Source organism: Fringilla coelebs (genome assembly GCF_963513975.1).
Source record: "Fringilla coelebs genome assembly, chromosome: 17".
In the NCBI taxonomy this organism is placed as follows: domain Eukaryota; kingdom Metazoa; phylum Chordata; class Aves; order Passeriformes; family Fringillidae; genus Fringilla; species Fringilla coelebs.
Genome location: NC_140043.1, coordinates 11,713,455 through 11,735,529, shown reverse-complemented (window position 1 = coordinate 11,735,529; position 22,075 = coordinate 11,713,455). Strand labels below are relative to the sequence as shown.

General features: G+C 53.2%; 1 protein-coding gene across 4 annotated transcripts in view; it reads right to left on the bottom strand.

Moving 5' to 3' along the window:
* Positions 1–7,715: 7,715 nt before the first annotated feature.
* The window catches only part of SSH1 (slingshot protein phosphatase 1), a 33,925-nt gene continuing 19,565 nt past the window's right edge, over positions 7,716–22,075 (bottom strand). For 2 of the 4 annotated variants that reach the window (XM_084217574.1, XM_084217575.1), the window contains 11 exons: positions 21,566–21,687; positions 20,201–20,269; positions 19,745–19,810; positions 18,375–18,569; positions 17,980–18,073; positions 16,807–16,935; positions 16,134–16,180; positions 14,811–14,957; positions 14,008–14,208; positions 12,697–13,291; positions 7,716–12,265 (listed from right to left, as the gene is read on the bottom strand). In XM_084217574.1, coding sequence (XP_084073700.1) covers positions 10,994–12,265; positions 12,697–13,291; positions 14,008–14,208; positions 14,811–14,957; positions 16,134–16,180; positions 16,807–16,935; positions 17,980–18,073; positions 18,375–18,569; positions 19,745–19,810; positions 20,201–20,269; positions 21,566–21,687 — 2,937 coding nt within the window. In that variant the 3' untranslated portion in view covers positions 7,716–10,993. Of the gene's footprint in view, positions 12,266–12,696; positions 13,292–14,007; positions 14,209–14,810; positions 14,958–16,133; positions 16,181–16,806; positions 16,936–17,979; positions 18,074–18,374; positions 18,570–19,744; positions 19,811–20,200; positions 20,270–21,102; positions 21,430–21,565; positions 21,688–22,075 lie in introns of those variants that run through there. The other 2 variants (XM_084217577.1, XM_084217576.1) reach the window with 2 other exon arrangements.

Below are 22,075 nucleotides of genomic sequence, written 5' to 3'. Positions count from 1 at the left end.
AAAATCGATTCTGTGTCTAGCTGGGAGGATGTGCTGCGCCCAGGGAAGTGCTCCCCAGCTCCTGTGAAGGGTTTGCCTGGAGAGACAGGGAGAGCAGAATCCCTTTGGACTGGCCTTATTCAATCCTTGGCCAGAAAGGGGAGCTGTAGAATTAGGGAATGAAGATAAGGAGAGCAAAATGTTCCATCAGAAGCTTTGAAACAACAGCCAGGAAGGGAGAAGTGTCTGTGTGGCAACAAGGAAAGAGGAAAACATGGATTAAAGGACAGGGTCGGGAGCCACCACCCCTGAGCTTTATTGCCAGCTCTGTGTGACATGGAACCATCACTGTGCTACTTCCAGACCCCAGAACGGGGGTCACTCACAACCCCCCTCCCCAAAGGGCAATAAAATCCCCTGTGGTGAATGGGCCCGTGCTGACATCGCTCCTGAGCCACTTGGAAAGGCTGGAGGATGCTGGAGATGGAGAAGGAATGAGGGAACATTAGGCCAGGATGTGCATTAATAATTGATGCTATTGTTATTAATGATTTACAATAGATTTCATCCAGCACATCTATTACTGCATCTCCCCACTCTCACACCTTTTGTGCAGCAATATTGGTGGCAGACACATCTACCCCCCCAACTCAGCTGGAAGAAAGGCATCAAAAATGAGCTTTTACAGCAAAAAGAAACCTCTAATTTCAAGCTAATCTATTTCCTCATGTATTTTTCTCCATCATTAGACAGGATTGTGAAATATATTTTAATTTCTTTTCTATTTCTGCAGTGAAAAGGAGGTAGGTCCCAATACCTAATTAAAATGTTGGACCACCAAATAAACTCAAAGCAATTGCTTGCAACAGATGGGATTTCCTTTGTTGCTGTCTCCGGATGATTAACGAGGAGGAGAGAGACAAGAAAGCAGAACTGGAGAAAAAAAAAAAAAAAAAGAAAAAGAAAAAGAAAAAAGCAATCTGTATTTTATTTACAACATGAATATGCTGGGATTGACAATTCCTATCATCCTGAACAGCAGGAAAAAATCAGGGAAGAAGCCAGGGCTGGGTGTTGGGTTCCTGGGCACTGATCACAGAGCCTCACTATTCAAGCACTTTGGAATTCTTTTGCCATCTCCTTCTGTTTCTCTCCCTGCTGTCTAGGATCAGGTTGGACCAAAGGTGCTGGAAAAATCAGAGATATAAGAAAGGAAACACATAAGGGTAAATCCAGGTGAGGTATCTGTGTTTGAGATTTGGGAAGATCAATGTTTAACCCAGTTTTTAAAACCCCAACAGACTGTCATGGATAGAGCAAAATGGGAAGCCCTTCCTACTCTTCTTCCTGCTCCAGTGGAAGGTGTCCCTGCCCATGCAGGGGGTGGAACGAGATGAGCTTTGAGGTCCCTCCCAACCAGAGCAATTCCGTGAGTCTGTGGTTTTTTTATTGCAACATTTCCACCCTTCAGCACTGAAATATTGTCTCAACCCTCCCCCCCTGTTTCTTCTGGAGAACAAGGAGGTAAAAATGTGTCAGGAGGGATTGGGCTGCAGCTGGTATTGCCTTGGGAAGGGAACTGATTCCTTGTATCCCTTCTCACCCCCTTCTTCTGCCAGACCTAATCCATCCACCTGTTCCTTCATCCCGGGAAGGATGAGCTGATCAAACATCCCAGTGCCCCGTGTGGCTGAGGGGAACGCTCCAGCTCAGCTATGCCAGCGACACCAGAGAGCCTCCCTTTAGAGGGGTGTGGAGATCCACACACACACCACCACCCTGCTCCATCCTCTGAGCCTGGCAGCGCTTGCAGTGACAAATATCTCCCACCTCTACTTCCTTACATCGTGCAATGTGTCCTCAGCTGCTTCCTGAGAGCACAGGAGCTGTTTGTCATCCCTGCAGGGGTTTTGTCATCCCTGACACGCACAAACTGTGCCACGTTCACGCTCCGACTCTGTCGCGACTGTAACCCATCACACCTATTTTTTTAAGCAAACTCAGTTCAAAGCCACCACAGATTTCCTGTGCCTTAAAACACTTATTTTCCCTTATAAGGAAATGCACAATTGCAGATTGTCACTGAACAGAAGATGAGAGTTAGGCAGCGTGGGTCGGGTGGCTCCTTGCTCTCACACAAACACTCATTTCTATCCTTCCTATTTCTGCAGTACTGCTGTTTTACCAGGAAAATTTCAACAGAGTTCACGTCTCCATATTTTTTTCAGTGAAAGGGTTTCCAAGTTGATGTCATTCTCCTGAATGGCTTATTCAGTGAAGTCACAGTGCAGGAGAAAAAGAACTTAGAGAAAATAATGCGGCTTTTTTAAAGCTAAAATAAAATTACATTGGCTCACCCAGTGCCTGGAGAGATAGAGGCAAATAATCCCACATGGCAGTGGGAGGATGCATCCTATGGACACTGCTGCATTGTAGCTGCTGTGAGAAGCAGTAAATTCTATTTATTCTTACACAGGAGTCTGACAAAGCAAATCTTTCCCCAGAACAGTTTCACCACACGAAGGGCTTTGAACCAACACCTGATTCCCATCCTACCTCCTTAGGAGACTCCGTGTGCTCTGAGCACATCCCGTCCGTCACCCAGTTATTCCCGGCAGCTATTTCCCATCCACAGCAATGTTCCCACCTGGAACTGCGACCTCCAGGACCCCCCAGCCCCACGGCAGAGCCGGGACCCCTCACTCCTCACCTTTTTTGGGTGCTGGTGCTGCCGCCGTCCCCTCCGACGCCTTGGGCTTTTCGAAGGTTTTCTTGGCATCGGCAACTTTAAGCACATTCTCATCCTCCTGACTCTGCCTCCCCTTCCGCTCCGGGTCCTCCGAGCCCCCTCCTCCCGCAGTCCTGCCTCCAGGGAGCAGCTCCGTGCCCGCCACTGCCCACTGCTCCCTGCCAGCCTTGGCCTCATCGCCGAGGGGCTCCAGCAGTGCCTCAGTCAGCGCCACAGCCTTGCTCATACTCAGAGCCAGGCACTCCTTGCTGTGGGTCCTGACAGGGGGGGCCGGGGGGGTTCTTTTCGGGATGTAGGAATCGAGTTCATCAGCTTCACCTCCGAGCTGCTCCCGGCTGTCCGGGAGCTGGCTGCTGCTCTGCCTTGAAAGCTTCCCGGTGTCTCTGGCCACCGAGGGATAATTTGTGACCGCAGGGACCGTTCTCTCGAGGCTCTTCGCTACCTGCTGGTCTGGCTCGAGCTTCCTGGCTGGATCCTCCTCGCTGACCTGGCCGTTCTGGCACAGGTCAAGTGTTCCATCAGACTGGGGGGCAAAGCTCCGTGCCTGCCTCAGGCTGTCCCTGCTGCTGTCCCTGGGGATGTAAGAGACAGGTGTGCCTGCCTCCTGCTTGCTTTGCAGGATGTAATCCATGAGGATGGCGTTGCGTTCGAAGCTGTCGGACCTGATGGGCACGGTCGGTTTGTTCCCCTCCGAGGGGCCCTTGGGGCTCGGTTTGGTCACTTGCCTGCCCTCCACACTGCTTTCCGAGTCCGAGCGGCTCATCTGCCTCCTCAGGACTCTTTCCAAGGAGTTGAGCCTACTGAGGCTCGGGCTTGCCAGCTTCCCATCCCCTGCGTAGCTCTCCTGAATCAAGGGGAGCGTGTCATCTGCCTCTTCCCACTCCTCCTCAGGTTCTGTTTCTGCCTCCTGGATGAGGCGCCGGTACTCGCTCTCCTCCAGCCTGTAGACCACCGGTCTCACTGTCCTGCCCGTGCCCACCCGCCTGGGCACCACCTCCAGCTCATACACCTTTGGAGGGGCTTCTCCCTCCCGCCCTCTCCTGCACCCTTTGGACACGGGATGCTCTTCCAGGCACAGTTCCCCTGCCGGCCCCCACTGCCCTCTCTGCCCACTGCTGCTCATCTCTGACCTCTTGGCAGGGCCTGCGGTGTCGCTGCGGAGGTCGGGGCGGTCCCCCCGCTCCCGGCTGTGTCCCAGGCCCTCCTGGCTGAGCTGCAGCAGTGGATAATCCTCACAGGTGCCTGCAGAGTCTCCCCGGGAAGCTGGGCAGTCTCTCCCCCTCGCCTTACTTGTGTCATCCCGTAAATATCCACGGTACTGCCAGGTGGAGGCTTCCATGGTCGGGAGATCTGTCACTATAATTCCTGGTTCCAAATGCTTTGGGACTGGCCGGCCAAGATTTTTCCCACCTTGGGTCTCGGCGGGCTTTCAGCACCGCCTCCTCCTCGCTCTGCTCTGGGAGACGGCGGCACTTGGAAGCGTCGGAGCCTGGGTCATGTGAACCGGCGTTCCTTGGCCTCATGGCCAGCGGAGAGGAACATCCCATTGGCACGATGGAGCCCGTGCTCTGCCACTCCTGACACCACACCCAGCACAGCTGATGCCACGCTGGTCCCTACCCAAACACATCCCACCTGGATAACTGGAAAAAACCCCTCCAGCTGCTAATTTGCTGGTCCATGGCACTTCACAGTCAGGACTTGCTTCCCATCTGCATCCTTCTCCAGGGATTCTCCTCTTTCCCCAACCTACTCCAGCAACAGCTCCCCACAGCCCTGTGCAGCAATCCCGGCTTGCCTCCAATTTTGCAGCTTCCAGAGGGATTTCCTGCCAGGCTGTCTGGGCAGAATCACCTCTGCCAGCTCCTTGTGGGTTCCACGGAGAGAAGGGAACCCGCATCCGTGCCCCTGGCACTGTTCCCTCCCTGCCCTGCGTCTGTGGGACGCGGAGCGGCTCCCCCAGTGCTCCTTCCTTGGAAGCAGCACTCAGCCTTGGGCTGCGTCCCAGAGTTTGAGGGAGAGATGCTGCCTGCACAGAGAGCGCGGGGCAGAGCCGGAGAGCTGGAATGATCTGCGGGAATACGTTATGGAAAAGGGAATTGCTGTGACAGAGACCGGCTGCCCGAGATAAACATGGGAGCCCGACAGCAGCCTGAGACACAACTTTCCCTGTAGAAACTCCAAAACACAACTTATCAAAAATCCCTTTTAATGCATTGGGCACTTCTCTAAATAACCCTCTGAGCAGAACGTTGCTCCCTTTGGATATCCCTCTGGATGGCAGTGGAGCCGGAGAGCTGGAGGGCTCTAATCCGTTTGTACACAGCTGGGATGCCTGGCATTGCAGTGAGCCGCAGCTTCCAGCTCAGCTCCCAGCCCAGCCGCTGCCCTGTGCTTTGCCTTTTATGGTTCCCTGAGCCGGGAAGCATCCCGAGGCAGGATGCAGGAAAACACCTAGATCATCCTAAAAGAGGTGCCTGCACAGGCACCTCTGTGGTGTTGGGGCTGAGGTGTCGCCTGAAGAGTTGGCAAACAGAGCTTGGCCCCAGCCCAAAGGCAACCCCTGATATTCCATAAAGCTGAAAAATGCCACAGGGCCTCATCCAGAGACTTCACGGACCCAGACAACCTCTGAGCACCACAGACACACAGCGGCTGCATGGGTGACACCTGCACCATGGTCACTATGCCACTACCTCATCCTGTGTCCCATGTCAGGAGTGAATCCCAGCCACTGCCGAGGGGATGGAGCGAGGGATGAGGGTTATCCCAGCCCTGATCAGCCAGGAGCCAGCCAGGCCCCTCACTGGGACTGCTCTTTATCAGCACACGCTGCAGAGCTGCTCTGCACAGACAAAACCCTGTTTGTTTCCACTGGAAGTCTTAAATCCCTGCCGAAGCTGCCCAGAGCAAACACAACCAACTCCCAGTGGGATCAGGGCTGGTGGCCGGGCTCCTGCTGCTCCTGCCAACAGCAACAGGAGCACCTGGCAGCAGCAATCCTGACAGGTAGAGAAATGCTGAGCAAAGTGTGCTGGCAGGTGCAGGAGTGAGGAATTTCACAGCCAATTCACCTCTCCCAAGGGATGAACTCACTCAACATTTGCACTGTGACCCGATCAATAATTCTGGGGGTTCCCCTCAAGCCCTCGTGACAAAACCAAATTCCTTCTATGCTTCTCACAAACCCTCACAATTTGGGAATATTGTAGTGGTTTGGGCTTGTCCTGTGTGGGGACTGCAGAGCCCAGGGTTGGTGTGGAAGGGACACAACCGTGTCTGGGGACCTGCCCTGGGTGTTGTGTCCCACGTTCCAGGGTGCTGCTCAGAACTCTGACACGGCACCACGCGGTTCTGCTCCTGAACCCTCTGCATAAAAGGAAAAGGCAGCTGCTGCAGCATTGCTGGTGTCCTGTCCTTCAAACAGAGGGAGGAAGAGACTTTTAGGGAACACACACCGAGGCGGGAGCAAACCTGACTGGCAGCACAGCTCAGCCTGTGCCCGCTGCAGGAACTGGCTCCTCTGGCCTTGGCAGCACTGACTCGCAGCTTCTGCTTAGAAAAATATTTACATTTCCACCTTCCCAGAGGCCAGAGCGGCTGTTCAGCCACAGCCCAGCAGGAATGGATGCAGAGGCATCATCCTGGGGCTGCAGGCAGCTGGAGAACCACTGCCAGAGAGCAACTTCTCCTCTGCCGGTGTGGAAATGCAGCCACAGCCCCTGGAGTCCTTCCTGCAGCCTCTGGGTGTGCTACAATCAGCCTCATCCTCCTCCTAAACCTCATCGTTTCACCCAAAACCACCATTAGAGTACCTGCTCACCACCCCAAATCCACATGGAACTGGGAAATGCTGCCAGGGAACCATTCTCCCATCAGAGGGTCCTTGAGGAGATCAGCTTTGGAGCACCTGCAGCTCCTCCATGGGGGAGAGACGAGAGGCACAGCTGGACCTTGCACCTTCCCACCCCCCCAGTTAGTTCCCAGGAGGGCAGCCAGTGCCAGGCTGCCCCTGCCCACGGCAGCTCCAGGCTCAGGCATCTCCTCTGGTCAGCGAGGCTATAAATAAACCCTCCCTGGTCGCTGGAGAGAATTTGTGTTGCTCCAGATGTTGCCTGGTTTTGCCATAGCAACATCACAACAGGATGTAACATTCAGCCGTGAGGAACCGCTCTGAAAAGGACCAATTTCCAATCCTAACAAGAACAAAAAAACAGCCAGGGACTCACCAGCAGCCTGGGCATGCTCCAGCCATTCCACAGTCCCATCTTGTGGTTCCCCATATCCAACTCACACTCACCTCTGGAGCCAGAAACTGCTCCATGGGGAGGCTCCATCTTTGGGGAGCTGAGCTGAGCAGGGAGCGATGCCTCTGCCGACCCAGCCAAGGGGGATGTGTGAGTTAAATGAGCCAACAGCAAACACTGCCCCCAAAACGGTGCTGGCTGAGTGAGGGGCAGGCTGTGCTCCAGGATCTCAAACAGCAGCAGGAAGCTGCAGATCCATCCCACTCCTGGGGATATCCTCAGGTGAAGGAGACACAAATGCTCCAAACCCACCCCCAGCAGCCCAGGGCAGTGCCCTCGATGGTTGCAGATGATTTCCCCAGGCAGGGAGCTGCTGTCCATGCTGAGGAGAGCAGCACAGGCCTGTGGAATCCCACAGCCCACGTTGCTGTGGCAGCATCAAGGTCCTCTCCCAGGTGGGATTTTCCAGGCTCAGCAAGGTGCAGGTGTCACTTTTCCATGAGCTACTGCTCCACTGCTGGAATCTTTTCTGGAAGGTGAGAGGCTTCTCCTGAACCCAGGCTAGGGGCTCTGAAGAAACCAGGTGAGAATGACTGATTTCCATCCTGCTCCTCTGAATCCACCCTTCAGGAGCATCAGAAAACAGCCAGGACCCAAAAATGAGGGAAGCAGAGCCAGGATAGATGGGCAATGATAACACAGGGCAGGCAGTGGCTCCTGGGATACATCCTATTCCCTCCTTTTCTGTCCACCCCTTCAGCATCTGTTCCTTCCCCACCTCCAAACAAAGCTACAAAACTCATTTGTAAGAGGAAAAAAAAAAAGTTTATTTGTTTTTCCTCACAAGATAAACATAAAATATCCAGGACATTTTTACAAACAAAAGTAAAAAAAAAAAGTGCATGATGCATCCCTCCCGCGGGCATACAGTACAAAAATCCTGCAGATTTCCATATAAAATTGGGATAAGAAATGCCATGGAATAAAGGAACGTTGTTATGGAGTACAGCAATGCACAGAACAGCTACACGTCACTCACCCCCTCCTCAGGGACTGACCGGGACTGTCCCCACCGCTCCGCGGGGAGTCGGTGACACGGCCGGGACAAACCTCCCGGGAGGTCGGGCACTGCTGCCACACGGAGCGACACCGCCTGGACCGGGAATAAGGTGCCGGTTTGTGCATTTCATGATTTCCGGCAGGACGGGACAGGGTTTGGGTCTGCCGAGCAAAGCGTGGTCGGTGATGGGATGTGTCCCTGCACACCCCGCCCGCGTTCCGGCAGCGATGCATAGATAAATGGGATAAACGGGATCAACGGGGACACCGGGAGCAGCCACAGGCACCGCGGCTGTCACGGAGCCCTTTGGTTCTGCCATGCCCAGAGCAGAGGGAAGCGGTAGCAGGTGAGCAGCGCCGAGCTCGGCGGGGACAGGAGGGCAGGACAGGAGGAGGGACGGCCTCACTGCCATCGGAAACACCAAAAGCACCAAAAACTCCCTAGAGAACAGCAAACAGCAGAGTCCAACAGCTCAGCAGATACACAGTGTTTGTAAACTATGAGTAAGGCACTCCATCGTAAGGACACGTACGACACGTGGGGAGGACAAGCACATCAACCTTGTCATGCAACAAACCCGACGGGACGGGGGAGTTTGGCTACAACCCCCCGGGAATGGCACAGAGGAGCTCCCGGAGCAGCTCTCACCAAGCCGTGTCTGCATCCCGAGCACGCAGGGAGGGAGCCCCGAGCCCGGAGCGAAGCCTGGGGCTGATCCAGCCAGAGCCAGGCGGGAGCAGCAGCAGGGGAAGGCGGAAGGTGCCGAGCTGAGCCCCGGAACGCGGCGGGTTGGACGCGGCAGAACTCGGCAGGCACTCGAGAAACAGGAAGGAAATCAGATGTTCGCTTGTATCAGTTCACGGAATTTTGCAAACTCATTCAAAACCGTTCCCAGCACCTCTTCCCTCAGCCAGGCAGCGATGGGAAGGGTCGGCAGCACACAGAGAACAATAACCTGTGGGCGGCCCTGGCGAGCCGAGGGTGACGGTGGAATTGTCCCGGGGAGGGGACACGGAGGTTCCCCAGGTGCTGCTCCGACCCTCCGGCACCCAACAGCCCGGGGGCCTCCCATTTGCCCCTTCCCAAACCTGAATCTGGGTGCAAAGGAGGATAAAGATGATCCAAACACAGGGAATGGATCCGGCCCTGGCTTGTGGGGTTTCATCCTGCCCTGAGCACGACCCAGCGCTGCCTCAGCCCAAACAAGCCCAAACAACAGGTACTTCCTGCAAACTTCCCTCCCAAAGCACCTTTTGCTCCACACCAGCTCTCCCGGGTGGAGCAAATGCAAATCAAATTCAGACTCTTTCAGGAGGGACAATTATTCACTGATTGCCTGTCCCTACAATTCCTCACACAAATTAAACATGCAGGATCTTAGGTTTAAGGGGAAAAAGGGAACTCCTCCATTCAAGGCAGGAAAATGCACAGCTCCCTTCCTCAAGACACTGGATTTTCAATCAATACAGTTCAGAGCAGCTGCTGCAGCCTGGCTCTGCCCCACCTCAGAGGGGAGTTGCAAGAAAGCCTTTCCATGGATTTTAAAATGTGGGAATACTCACACTCAGAGCCAGGGTGAGCAAATCCACCTCTTAGAGCCCCCCAAATCTACTTCAAAACATCACCCAAAGGCACAAGGCCTCGGATGGGACCAGGGGCACTGAGGTTTGGAGCACATCCCCTGCTCACTTCCCAAGCTCTTCCCTCTGGACTCAGCGAGGGCTCGCATGGAGCAGCTCTTGACCAGACTGGCTGTCAAAAATACTCACAGAAAATGTGAATTCCTTAGGGAATCCAAGCAGCAGCCCTGGCAGGACAGGAGGGGGTAACACTGGACTGAGAGCACAGACAGCCCCTGGCTGCCCACCCTTCTTCCAACATCCCTCTCTAAGAGCGTGTCCGTGTTTCTGTCCGACTGTCCCCCCAGCAGGGCTCTCGCACACAGCTCTGCGAGCTCTGGGACAGGCCCAGCCTGGCTGTGGCACCCAAACTCCGGATGCCCACCATAAACAACACCCAGGACTCCTCCAGCAGCTCCCTGGGCACAGGGACCATCCTACAAAACTGACAGCACAACCACAAAAGACGCTCTGTCACCTACCGGGGTCCAGGAGAGCCACCCCTCCTTGGCCACCTCATGTCACCCACAGCCCAGTGACAGAAGGTCCCCAGAGCACCCACGACACTGACACAGCTTCACATCACGAGGGTCCACAGGCAACCACTGGCCAGGCTCTGTCAGCACTGGGACAACACCAACCACAATGACAGCAAAACACCCCAAGAACACAACACCTGTGACAGCAACAGCCGGGGTGACATCGGGTCACAGCATCCCCAGACACGGCTCAGCACTCTGTCACCCGCCAGCCACGGCCCGGGGAAGCTTCTGCGTCCACACTCCTCCAGGCCTTTACAGCTAAAGGAATTCCTTCAAACAACAGCAAGAATTCTGGGAAAAGCCTTTTGGATAAAAGCCCCAAACAATAAACCAGGACAAAAAGCCAGCGAGAACAGAGGTAGTGTGCGTGTCACCATTTTAAGGATTTTCCACAAGTGCCCTGTTTAAACAGAGACCTGTGTTTGTTCTGTAAAAAAAAGTCATGAATAATTACAGAGTATTTCAGCATTTTAGGTAGAGATACAAATATCTATCCATAACCACACACAAATCCACATTATTACACTTGGCAAACAGTACTAGGAAGAGTATCCTGCAGGACAACAGGCAAGTCACACACCAAGTCCTTCTCTAAGCCATGCAACACATTTTAGTTCCCTTGTGCCCTTCATTGTGACCCATCATGGTTGTTTCCTCCTCTCTCGGAGCACAAAGAGGGGACGAGGAGGTGGCACCAGATGAGCTACTGCAAGTCAGATGATAAAACAGCACTGGTGTAATGAATAAATGCTGCAAACCCCCAAAATGCTCCAGCCCCCTCCTCCCCCTGCAAGACATCAACTTTTGCCCATCCAAAGCGTGTTCTTCAAGTTCCCAGCCAGAGGCTTCACCGCTGGTTTGGAGGTGCCGTCCGCGCTCCTCAGCGGGGGCTCACAGAACACGGAGCACTCGCTGGACACGGCCTCCTTGGAGTCCGTGATGGTGGCCACGTCCACGTCACTCGACAAGTCCTCGGAGGACAGGTTCAGACATCCCAGCTTGGCCAGGGAGTTGGACCTTTTCAGGGGGGAGGACACGGTGAGGCCGGCCAGGCGCAGCCTGGTCTCGATCTCCTGCGTGCGCTGCTTCACCAGCCCGGGCTTGCCCCGCACGCTGTGGATGCTGTCGCTGCTGGAGCTCCGTGTCAGGTTGGAGCTGCGGGAGGAGGAGGGGGTGTAGCAGATGGTCTTCAGGAAGTCCTTGGTGAAGCTGCTCGTGTGCTCCAGGCGGCACCCGGCCGGCGTGGAGGTTTTCTGGGAGATCCCTTCCAGGACACGCTTCACCCCCAGCTTCTCCAGGTCGTTCTCGGCATCTCCGGCCACCAGTGAGGCCGGTGCCAGGAGAGGCACCAGGCTGGGATGGGCCATCAAATCCTCGCTTTCCTCCACGATGCTGGAGTCGACCCTGCCCAGGGGGCTGTCCCTGAGCAGCACCGAGGCATCCGAGGGCAGGCTCTTGAGGCGCTCCAGCTCTTTGGTGTGCTTCCTGACCAACCCCGCTTTCTGCAGCTGGAGCAGCGACTCCTGGTGCTGCATCAAGTAACTGTTGGCGCTCGGCTTTTCCAAGTCTTTGCTGAACAACAGGTACTTCAGGTCCTTGGTAGGTCTGGGGTCCTTTCTGGCCAGAGACTCTTCCCTCACCACCTCTGCGTGAAGGAGGCTCCTGTCACAGTGGGAGTTTCTCCTTGGCAGCAGAGTTTTTTCGGGGGTTTTTGGTGCATCTTTCCCTCTCTCCAGAAGGCCGCAGTGCTGATCCAGTGACCTGCACATGCCAACCTCCACAGCCCCGGCTCCTGGTGCCAGAGGGAGCGGAGCCTCATTATGTTTAGTTCTGCCTGGCTCCTCGGGGGGTGCCCTGCTGGGCAGGTGTTCCATCAGGTGGGAGTGCAGGTGGGACAGGACGGGGGGCTGGGTGCAGATGGTGCTGCTGCGCCGTGCGGCGCCTGCGCCGAGCCTCTCGCACTGCTCCCCGAAGGGGTCGGGGGCCAACCCCGCTGAGGAATACATGCAGTCAGTGCAGGACTGGTAGGATGGCTTCACCTTGCTGAGGATCCCGAACACGGCATCGTGCTGCAGGAGAGAAAACAGGGACAGATCAACGAGCACGGAACAGACACCAGCACAGCCCACAAGGTGTGGGACAGCCAAAGAGATCTGGAACAAAGCCTATTTCCACCTCAGGCCCTGCAGCAGGAACTAAAGCCATGTGCTTTCGCAGCAGACAGTGTCTCCAAGGAATACCTACCGTGCCAAGCGAGGGTCATGCAAGCGAGCTGCCCACAGCACTTTACAGGGCACTCACTGGGCACTTTCTGGCATCTACATCCACAGCTCGGGCAAGCAAAGCCCTGGTGAGAAGCGCCTCGAAAGGGGAGAAGCTCATCATGGAATGAAAGGCTTTATCCAAGTCAAATGAAACTGGGCTATGAGGATGAGAAGAGCAGTTTCACTTGCAGCAGAGTCAGCCATGCCAATCACCTCCATCTCACCTCCATACGCACCTCAAAATCCTCTGGGCAACTCCTTTTGCTGTTGTTGTTATTCAAGTTCTCCCTATTGAGCCTGCTCTCCTCCTTGTGCATGGACAAACGCCGCTTCCACTTTTCCATGGGATTTTCCTCCCTGACACCGTCCTCCCCTGGCTCCCCAAGGACCATTCTTCCCTTCCTGGGGCTGAAGTCCAGTTTCTTCTTTGCCTCTTTCTCACAGAAGCCGCCCAGCTCTGCCAGTGGCTCCGCTCTCTCCGGGGCCTTTTCCATCTCCAGCAGCCTCCCCTGGGACGGTGCAGATGGAGGCTGTCCCACCAGGGCATCCCGCTCCAGCTGCTCCATGTGGAAGAAGCCCTCCCTGTCCCCGGGAATCTTGTTCTCCAGCAGCGTGTCCGAGAGGCGGCGGAAGCAGTACCCGAAGCCCTCGGAGCCGGCCCGGTTGTCCAGGTAGGCAGACTGGGAAGGCATGTCCAGGTCAGCCAGGCGATTTTCCAGGTCGATGTCCAAGCTCTCCAGTAAGAAGTCTCCCGAGCCCGTGGTGCCGTCGGTGTTCTGGGGCAGGTTGCTCTCTGCCTGCTGCTTCCACAGTTTATTGTGGCGCTGCTTGCTGGGGAGAGGACAAGGACACGAGTGACTGCCCTGCAGGACGCCCAGTGCCAGGAGCTTCCTTCCATCTCCACAGTCCAGAATTCAAGGGCTGGGCCCAGACCTGAGATCCCACTTGGACAAACCACTTCAGCACTGGGATTTTTCCCCCCACTTGGCCATTCCAGAACAGTGCCCTGAGTACAGCTGTGGTGGGATCAGACCTTAGGAGACCCCTCAGAGCACAGAAGCTTCCTCAGAGCACAACACCCCAAACTGACTCCTCTGCACGTCCCGTGGCACAGCTCCTGTCCTTAGAAGATAAATACTACAGCCCTTGCAGTGACAGAGCCCTGGGGTTGGCACAGAACCACGAACACTTTGCCTCCAGAATGGCCTGAGCTCAGTTCTGCCTCATAAAACAAGAACAATGCTGTGCTGAGCAGCACTGGCTGCTGAGAAATCCAAACGTGCTTCCCAAGCACGGAGAAGCCCTCCCTGAATTACACCAGAGCAGCTCTCCCAGCTAATTTCCATGCAGGGAGCCTGGCACAGGGAAGGTTTAAGAAAAGCACAACTGGCCCAGGATTCTGCCTGTGCCCTTCTCAAGGGACCCTTCAGGCTACACCCCTCACACATCTGTGAGCATGACACCAACAGAGCCCCACGGAGATCAGCAATCCTTTGAGATGTTATCCACAATCAGCTCCTCTCCTCCCCGCTCATCCCGAGCCTTACCTGGCATCCAAAATGCCCTCGTACTCCAGCAGCTGCCGCATGAAGCCGGCGTTGGGCCGCGTGATGCTGCGCTTCTGCTTCACGTAGTTGTAGGCCTTCTCCAGGGACCAGCCGAACTCCTTCATGGCGTAGGCGATGACGGTGGATGCAGAGCGGCTCACGCCCATCTTGCAGTGCACCAGGCACTTGGAGTGGTTCTTCCTGCAGCAGGACAAACGGCAGAATAAATGCCATGTCACTGGTTATGGATTTGTTATGGATTCACCGGAGGAGGGACAGTGCTCCCCACTCTATCTGCATCACGGCTCTGGAGGTGAGAATGTTTGGGATGATGAGGGCCAGGGGAAGAATCCCTCTCCAGAAGAGCTGGGAGTTAGAGATGGGCAGCCTCCTTCATTTCAGAGACCACCATGAAGCCTCCTGCCTCCGTCTAAGTCTTTGGAAACTGGGATCACTGGGAAAAGGCTGAGTGTAGAGGCTCAACAGGGTTTGACAGGCTCTGTCTGCAGAGACAGCTGGGGCAGGTCCAACACAGACACGGCTGGAGCAGCTCCAGAATGTCTCCAGAAGAGGAAACATCCTCATTTCCTTTCGGAAGCAAAACAAAGTAGTAACAAAAATGGGCTAGAAACAGGTTAATGCCAGTCCAGGAAGGGACAGGGCACGGAGGAGCTCCAGGAACACGGAATGATGATGCCAAGGCCCTGCAGTTCCTGTGAGGCCCTGCAGCTTTGTGAGAGCCCAGGATGAGACAGAGAGAGCTGGGATGTGCCCTCCCCGGGGCCAGGGGTCCCAGCACTCACTTGGCCTTGTTGATGAAGTGATAAGCCTCGTTCCAGTGTGCCAGCAGGTCCGTGGTCTCCTCGTCGTACACGCGGATGTTGTGGTACGCGAACAGGCCTGGGAAGAAGTTGTCAATTTCCCGGGTGACATTCAAGATGTAGTCAATGCTGTGGGACCAGGAGAGACACCCTGAGCTGCCATGGTCACCACACAGGCCCTCAGGGACACTGTGAATCCATGCAATCAAACCCAACATGAGCTGTCAGGTTTTGCCTACAGCCCTAATCCTAAACTCCTGGTACACAGGGCACACAGGGGCTGTTCTGCCACCTCTCACTGCCAGCACATCCCGAGTGCACCCTGGGCACAGGAGGGAGAAATTTATTTTATCCCACTTATTGTCTTTGAGTCTGTAACCTAACCAGGAACTCCTTGCTGTGCCACACAGCTCTGGGGATGCAGAAAGAAGTGAATTATCAGGGAACACAGCCCAGGAATCACCATCTCCAGCTGCAGGTTTTAGCTGCAATCCCATCCCCTTCCCTTCTTTCTGATCAAAACCACGAGAGTCACATGTTATCTCTTGATTCCTGCCAAATATCACAGCAGGGATAACAATGTACCTGAGAATGAATGTCCAGATTGATTTATCACCTCCTATCACTGAGAAAAATCAAGGACACAGGATATTTGTCTCAGAATTTGTCCAGCTTTGCCTTTGGACACGCATATCCCAATGCAAGACATAATCATTAACACCCTGCTTGAGTTCCTTGTCCCAAGATGTGCAGACATCTGTTCCCAAGGACTCCAAATGTAACATTTTCAGCTGTGCTGAAATTGTAAAGAATTTCAGTTCCTTACAGCAAGGTTGGTGCAGGCCTTGAGTGAGCAGCAAATATTTATGGGCAGAATTCTCCCTGATCTAAAAAGTGTGGCAGGGAAGGGAGCCAAGCAGCACCATGGGGATGGGAGAGACACCTGGAGCTGCCTGTCCAGGCAGGTGAGGAGGAGTTTGCTCATCCACAGGCAGCTCTGCTCCATCTGAGATTTTTTTTCCTTAGTGCTGCAACCTTTGCTCCTCTGCAGCCTGCAGGAATTCACACCCGGCACAGCACTGGGAACATTGGGGGATGGAGATCCTGATGGACCTCACCAGCAACAAGTTTTGTTATTTTCACTCTCTGAGGTTGGAGAGATTTCTCCACAGAGCTGCTGGTGGGAAGTTACCACATGGCTGAGGGGTAAAATCATCTCTAAAGCCTGCAAATGTCCTCTCCAGGCTCCTGGGGGAACTGCAGGCACACAGTGGAGGGTTTGGAGCTGGGAGGAGCAGTACTCACCCCGAGCCCTGCAGCTCCTCCAGGTTGGAAGCGTTCCACTCGGAGCCCTGCAACAGCCACAAACACACATTTCCAAGGGGCCCCAAAACACCCAGTTTCCCTAAAGTTCTGTAATCCCCCAGCCCCAGCCATCCTCCTGAGCTGACTGGAATGTTGGGAACAGCCTCTGAGCCAGGAATAGGGCATTGGTGTCCTGTCCTGAGCAGGCAGGGACCTGCTGAAGGAGGGACCAGGGCACAACTCACCCACAGAGTTAGTTCTATGCCAGGGTGAGACTGAGCTCATCCCAAATCACTGCCCCTGGCCACTCCACAGTTTTAAACACAGGGAGAAATAGTACAGGGAAATGAAGTGAATGCACCTGTGATCCCAGACATGCCACACATGAGAAGTGAGGCAAATCCTGAAACTCTGGGGTAGTTACATCTTGGATTCTCCCCAGACCTTCACAAAAGAAAGCTTTAAACTGTTAAAAAGCAGATTTTGCCCTGAAACACGAGCAATTCCTCTGAGTCTATCCAGAACAACAACAAAAAGACCCAATGGGCACCAAGTGTTCATCTCTGGGAAGTCTTTGTTCCAGAGGCAGAGCCTGGTTTTGCCTGGAGTACCATCTAGTGGCAAAGGATTGGACACAGCACAGCAGAGCTCTCCCGGAGCTCCTGACACTCACCAGGTACAGATGATCAAAAATCAGGGATGGTTTGTCCATCTGACCCAGGATCAGCAGCATTTCATTGTCTATAAATTCTTTGAATTCCTTCAAGTTGCAGTTCATGTGTTTCTCCAGCTCGTTTCGGATCTGCAGAGCAAGCACAAAGGATGGCATTGGAATCTTGGTGTCCAACAGAAACATTTGTGGGCACTTCCCTGCAGAACACTTTTCACTTTTTCATTAAAAACAGCAACAGGGACTCAGCCTTCTGGAGACCAGGAATTTCAGTGTGTGGTATCTCTCCAATTGTCCCAGAATGGTTTGTGTGGGAAGGGAACTTAAAGCTCATCTCATTCCACATCCTCCACTATCCCAAGTTGCTCCAAGCCCTGTCCAACGTGGCCTTGGACACTTCCAGGGATTCCAGCTTCTCTGGGAATTCCATCCCAGCCCCTCACCAGGAAGGATTCCATCCCAATATCCCACCTATCCCTCCCCTCTGACAGTTTAAAACCACTGTCCCTTGCCATGGCATCCTGGCATCCTAAATCCCCAAACTAAGAAGCTAAAAAATAAATAAAGCTTTAGATAACATCTGAAGGAAAAAAAGTATTTTGGGGTACCTGCTCCTTAAAAATAGAAATTTGAGAAATAAAAGACAAGAGCTTGTCTGCAGGAGGAGTGAGGAACACATCCACAGACAGACACGTTCTCAGCTTCCTCCTACCACTTGCATGTTAATAACCTCACTTAAAAACCAAAAACCCACCCCAGAAAGAACCATTCCCACTCTGATCACGTCTGCACTGTGGGTGGATGCATTACACCAGCCTGGGGGATGGATCCAAACGAGCTCTAGCCTTGATTTGTGATTTTCCATCCATAAACTCACCAGCAAAATGCTGTCTGCAAGGTCCTCTGACATTTGTCCAGGAAAAAAAAGGAAATAAAACCTTCAAATCTAATTTGAAAGTCACACAGCTGTTACTGAGGTCCTGACAGACAGTTGTGATGCTGGGATTATCCTGATTTCTCAGGAGGGAAGAGCAGCAAAGCCAGAGCAGAGCCCATACAGGACGGCTGAAATGCACATTCCAAAGCCAGGGACACCCAGGCATATGGTGCCTGCTCACCACTCTCTAGAGAGGGAGTCTGGCAGGAAGAAGAAGAGTGAGAATTTTTTCTGTTTACCTCCTTGGAAGTCACATTTTCCAGGTCCTTGCTGGTCATGATGCTCCGGAGCTTGGCTTTAATGAGCCGCTCCGTTCGCTCCCGTTCCGTCGGCCTGGGGAGGAACAGGAAGAGGAGAGGATGATTCCAGGCTGGCAGCACCTGCACAGCACTGAGAAGTGAGGGGAAAGGGGAAGTTTTTATGGGAATAATGAAAATTAAAAAAAAAGAAAAACAAGCAGTTTGTTGGTGCTTATACACTATATAAGCTAAAGTTTCAGGTCTGACTATTTCACACAAATTCTCTTTTGTTGCTTTTGCAACCCCAGAAATGAACCAGGCCAGGAAGAACAGGGAGAAGGGGAGATTTCCTTCCTGAACCAAGCAAACTTTTCCAAATAAAATGCTGCACTGACTTGTCAACAAAGAGGGCTGGGGAGTCGGGGCGGGTGGACTCCAGGTCCTGCATGGCGTTCCACTCATTGATGCAGCTCTGGTCAGAGCTGATGCAGCTCTCGTAGTAGGTGGCCCACACCAAGGCCACCCCCCCTGGGAAGTAGTTGTACCTCCTGGCAACTTCACAGGCTTTGTGGAGGATCTGTAAAGCAGACCTGCAGGGTGGGAGAAGAGATTTGGGCAGCTGTGAGCAGACAAAGCAGGAGCTGAGAGAGTTTCACAGAGGAAAAGGATTTTCAGCATTAGTTGTTGCAGTTTGCTCTTTGAAAGCAGGAAATTTATGGAGTCAGAGCTCAAAGAGGCACAAACTGCACCTTGGGGGCTTCTCACAGCAGGGCTGAGGCAGGGGCTGAAATCTTCTCCTAATTAACAGGGAAGGAGGGGGCACAAGTTGCTCTGGGATCTAGTCATTAACCAACTTGTACAGCCAAAGGAAGATAAAGAACAGGGATAATTTTCCAACACCTCCAGCAAGGAGCCTGATGCATATTTACCAGCATTCCAGGCCCCTGACAGGCTCCAGGGACAAGGCCCAGATTGGGTAATTTGTTTTTGCAAATCCTAACATTACTTTTTCCTTCCTTCCCTCCTCAATTTTTCCTTTCTTTAAGGCTCTACTCCAAAGCTGTTGCACTGAACACATCAACCACATCCAAGGCTGGCAACAGGAGGGGCCAAATTCAAAAGTGACAGGAACAGGAGTTTTGTTTCTGTACCAAACCATCCCCAGCACAACATCCTGCTCCACAGCTGTATCTCCTCCCTAGGAGATGCTGCAGGGACAGGGATCTCTCCAGGCTCCAAGGGGAGCACTGCCCAGACAGAGGGAGATGTAGTTCCATGTGGAGCAGCCTATTCAGGGAGGAATTTGCTGGCTCAGGGGTTTGGAATCCCTGCACAGGGGAGGGGTGGCAGGAGCTGGAAGGAGAATGGGGACCTGGGGCTGCAGGAACCCCAGGAATGGGGCAGGACACAGGGAATGGCACAGGCTGGCAATGGGCCCTGAACTTCCTCTGTCAGCCAGTGAGAGAAACATGCAGAGGGAGGAAATTCTTGGTTTGCAGCTCCAGGAATTCGAGCTCATCTTTCATATTTATTCATCTCCCTGGTGCCACTTTCCCCATACTCAAGGACACAGAGCTGCTCTGAACTGAAGCAGCAGGTCCTGCTTTGGGATCAGGATTCCCACAGCCCCTCTGCTGACAAAGGGAAGCAGATCTCTGCTGCAGCCCCCTAAATACTCATTGTGGAGAAGGCTAAAATGCAGCTGATTTTTTCAGATTTACAGACAGAAAGAAGAGTGTCTCCCTGAGCCCAGCCCCTCACATACCACATGGCTTGCACCGACACAGGTTTGAAGATGTGCATCCTCCCTGCAGTGCTCACACTGAAGCCACTGATGGAGAGAGGGAAAATTGAGTCAAAAACTGCTTTTCTCTGCACCCCAACCTGCTCCCTACAAACAGACACTGCACTGGGGCACCCATAGGCCAAAAAGAATCAGGATGAGAATTTCTCTCACTGATTTTCCAACCTCCCAAGTATGAATGGCAAGAGGCTGCCAGGAATGGGAGCTCCAGTCCTCAGTGGGGTTTCAGAGCATTCCCTGGAACCACAGGAGCAGTGTAAGGGCAGCAAGACAAGAACTCACTGTCTCAATAAGAGGACTCTGCAGCCATGAATCCAATTTGGGCACTTCAATTGCAAGGTGATGGAGAATCTCTCCTAGAGCAGCCCCCAGCTAGGGAAGGACATTCACATTTATCCTTTCAATGTGGTTTCTTACCCATCCCCATCCAGATGGATTTTAGTATCACTCCACAGGCGAAGAACCATTCCTATAGTGCAGCTTTTACTGGAAGAGAGATGGCGAGACAGGAAGTTAAATATAGGCCACAATGTGGTCATGCCAATAGCCTAAATTATTAATACTCTTTAATTTTTAAAATCCTCAAGCCTTGCTCTAGTAATCTCTCGTAATATTTCAGGCCATTAAATAAAACTGGAAGCTGGAGTCTGAAGGTCTGACAAGGTGATAACTCGTGGTGATTCCTCCATGGGATCACTCTAACAGGTGGAACAGATGAAAATGGGTTTTAGGGGTTTATCTGACCCAAAAGAACACTTTCAGTTCAGACAGGCAATCTGGCAAGAAAACCCTGCTATAATGAAGGCCAGGAACTTCCAGCCATAAATAATTAAGCTACTGAGATATTCAGGTTTTAAAGGAAATTGGGATGCAGACAGCATCAGAAATCCATCCTTCCTCTTGCCTCACTTCAATAATCACCAGGAGCAAATTAATGCAAGGCTGTTTCAGAGTGGAGGTGACATGGCAACCTCCCCTGCTGTGGCACACCAAGGGAATGCCACATGGGAATTCCAGAGCAGAACAGAGGCAGCATCAAAGCCAATGACAAGAATCTGACAAGGAAGGCATGGCTGGGAGCTTCCCTACAGATCCTTCTGCTGTGCAAAGCTTCCCCTTCCCACCTTCCAGGGAAAACCACCACTAAGGTTTTCCAGAATGAAACGAAACTCACAGAGGCTGCACCACAAGGACAGGGCAGCTTGTTAAATCCTGGGAGAACACACACAACAGCCTGGCAGCTCCAGCCTCTTACTCCAGCTCTGCCAAACCAGCCCCTTCTCCCTGAGCCAAGAGCCTTTCTGCCTTGGTTTACTCACCAGAACTGGAATAATCTGAGAGAGGCTGCAATAACAAAATATTTCACTTGCTTTTCCAAATACTGTGTGCTCTTATCAGTCAGACAAAAGGAACAGCTCGTTGCTGACACAGTTGTTTGTTGGTTTTGGAGCCACTTCTGCAGTATTGTTTTTTGACGTTATTTGGCAACAAAGCTACTACAAAAGCAGCTCCATTGCATCATTCCATCAACACACTGGAGTCTGGGGGAGAGAATGAGTTCCAGTTTTGCAAATGTGTCTGCAAGAGCATTTTGCAGGGAGCAGGCAGCAAACTCCCACTGGTGAGGTGGATGCCACAGCCTTTGATTCCACAGAGACTGAAAGAGACTCATCCCCGTGTCCTTTCTCTTGCAGAATCTGCAGATGCAGGTAACCCAACTGCCTGGGGCCACTTTGGTGGTGCCAGAGAGCCCATCCTGTCTGGCTGCCAGCTCAGACCTACCTCTCCTTGCTGGAGAAGTCCACTCCCAGCAGGATGTTCTCCTCGGTGTCCTGCCGCCCGCTGCTGTACACCACCACCATGTAGCGCACGCGGTCGGTCCACACGCTCTCCAAGCGCACGGCCTGCAAACCACCTCTGCCTCATTAGTGCTGCCACTGCTGCACAAGGCTTTGCAAGTTCTGACTACCCCCAAAAGCTTTTTTTAGTGCAGTATGGAAGATACAGCAAGGCTTGTTGCTGTTTTGGTGAGGGGAAGATGAGCCAAGATTACAGGTTGGGGAAACGCTACAAAATGTAACCCAAAGGTTTGCTCTGAAGTTTCAAGCAGGAAGTGTAAAAACATTGATCATGCACTGAACTGAAGACAGGCAGGCTCAGAGGATTCTCCCACTCCCAAATCTTCACTGAAATAGCTCAGTCCTGCAGGAGGCAAAACTGGCATCAACTTCTCTGCAGAGAAGTGACTTCTACAGCAGATTTTTATCTGCAGATTTCTTCAAAAGAAAGCCC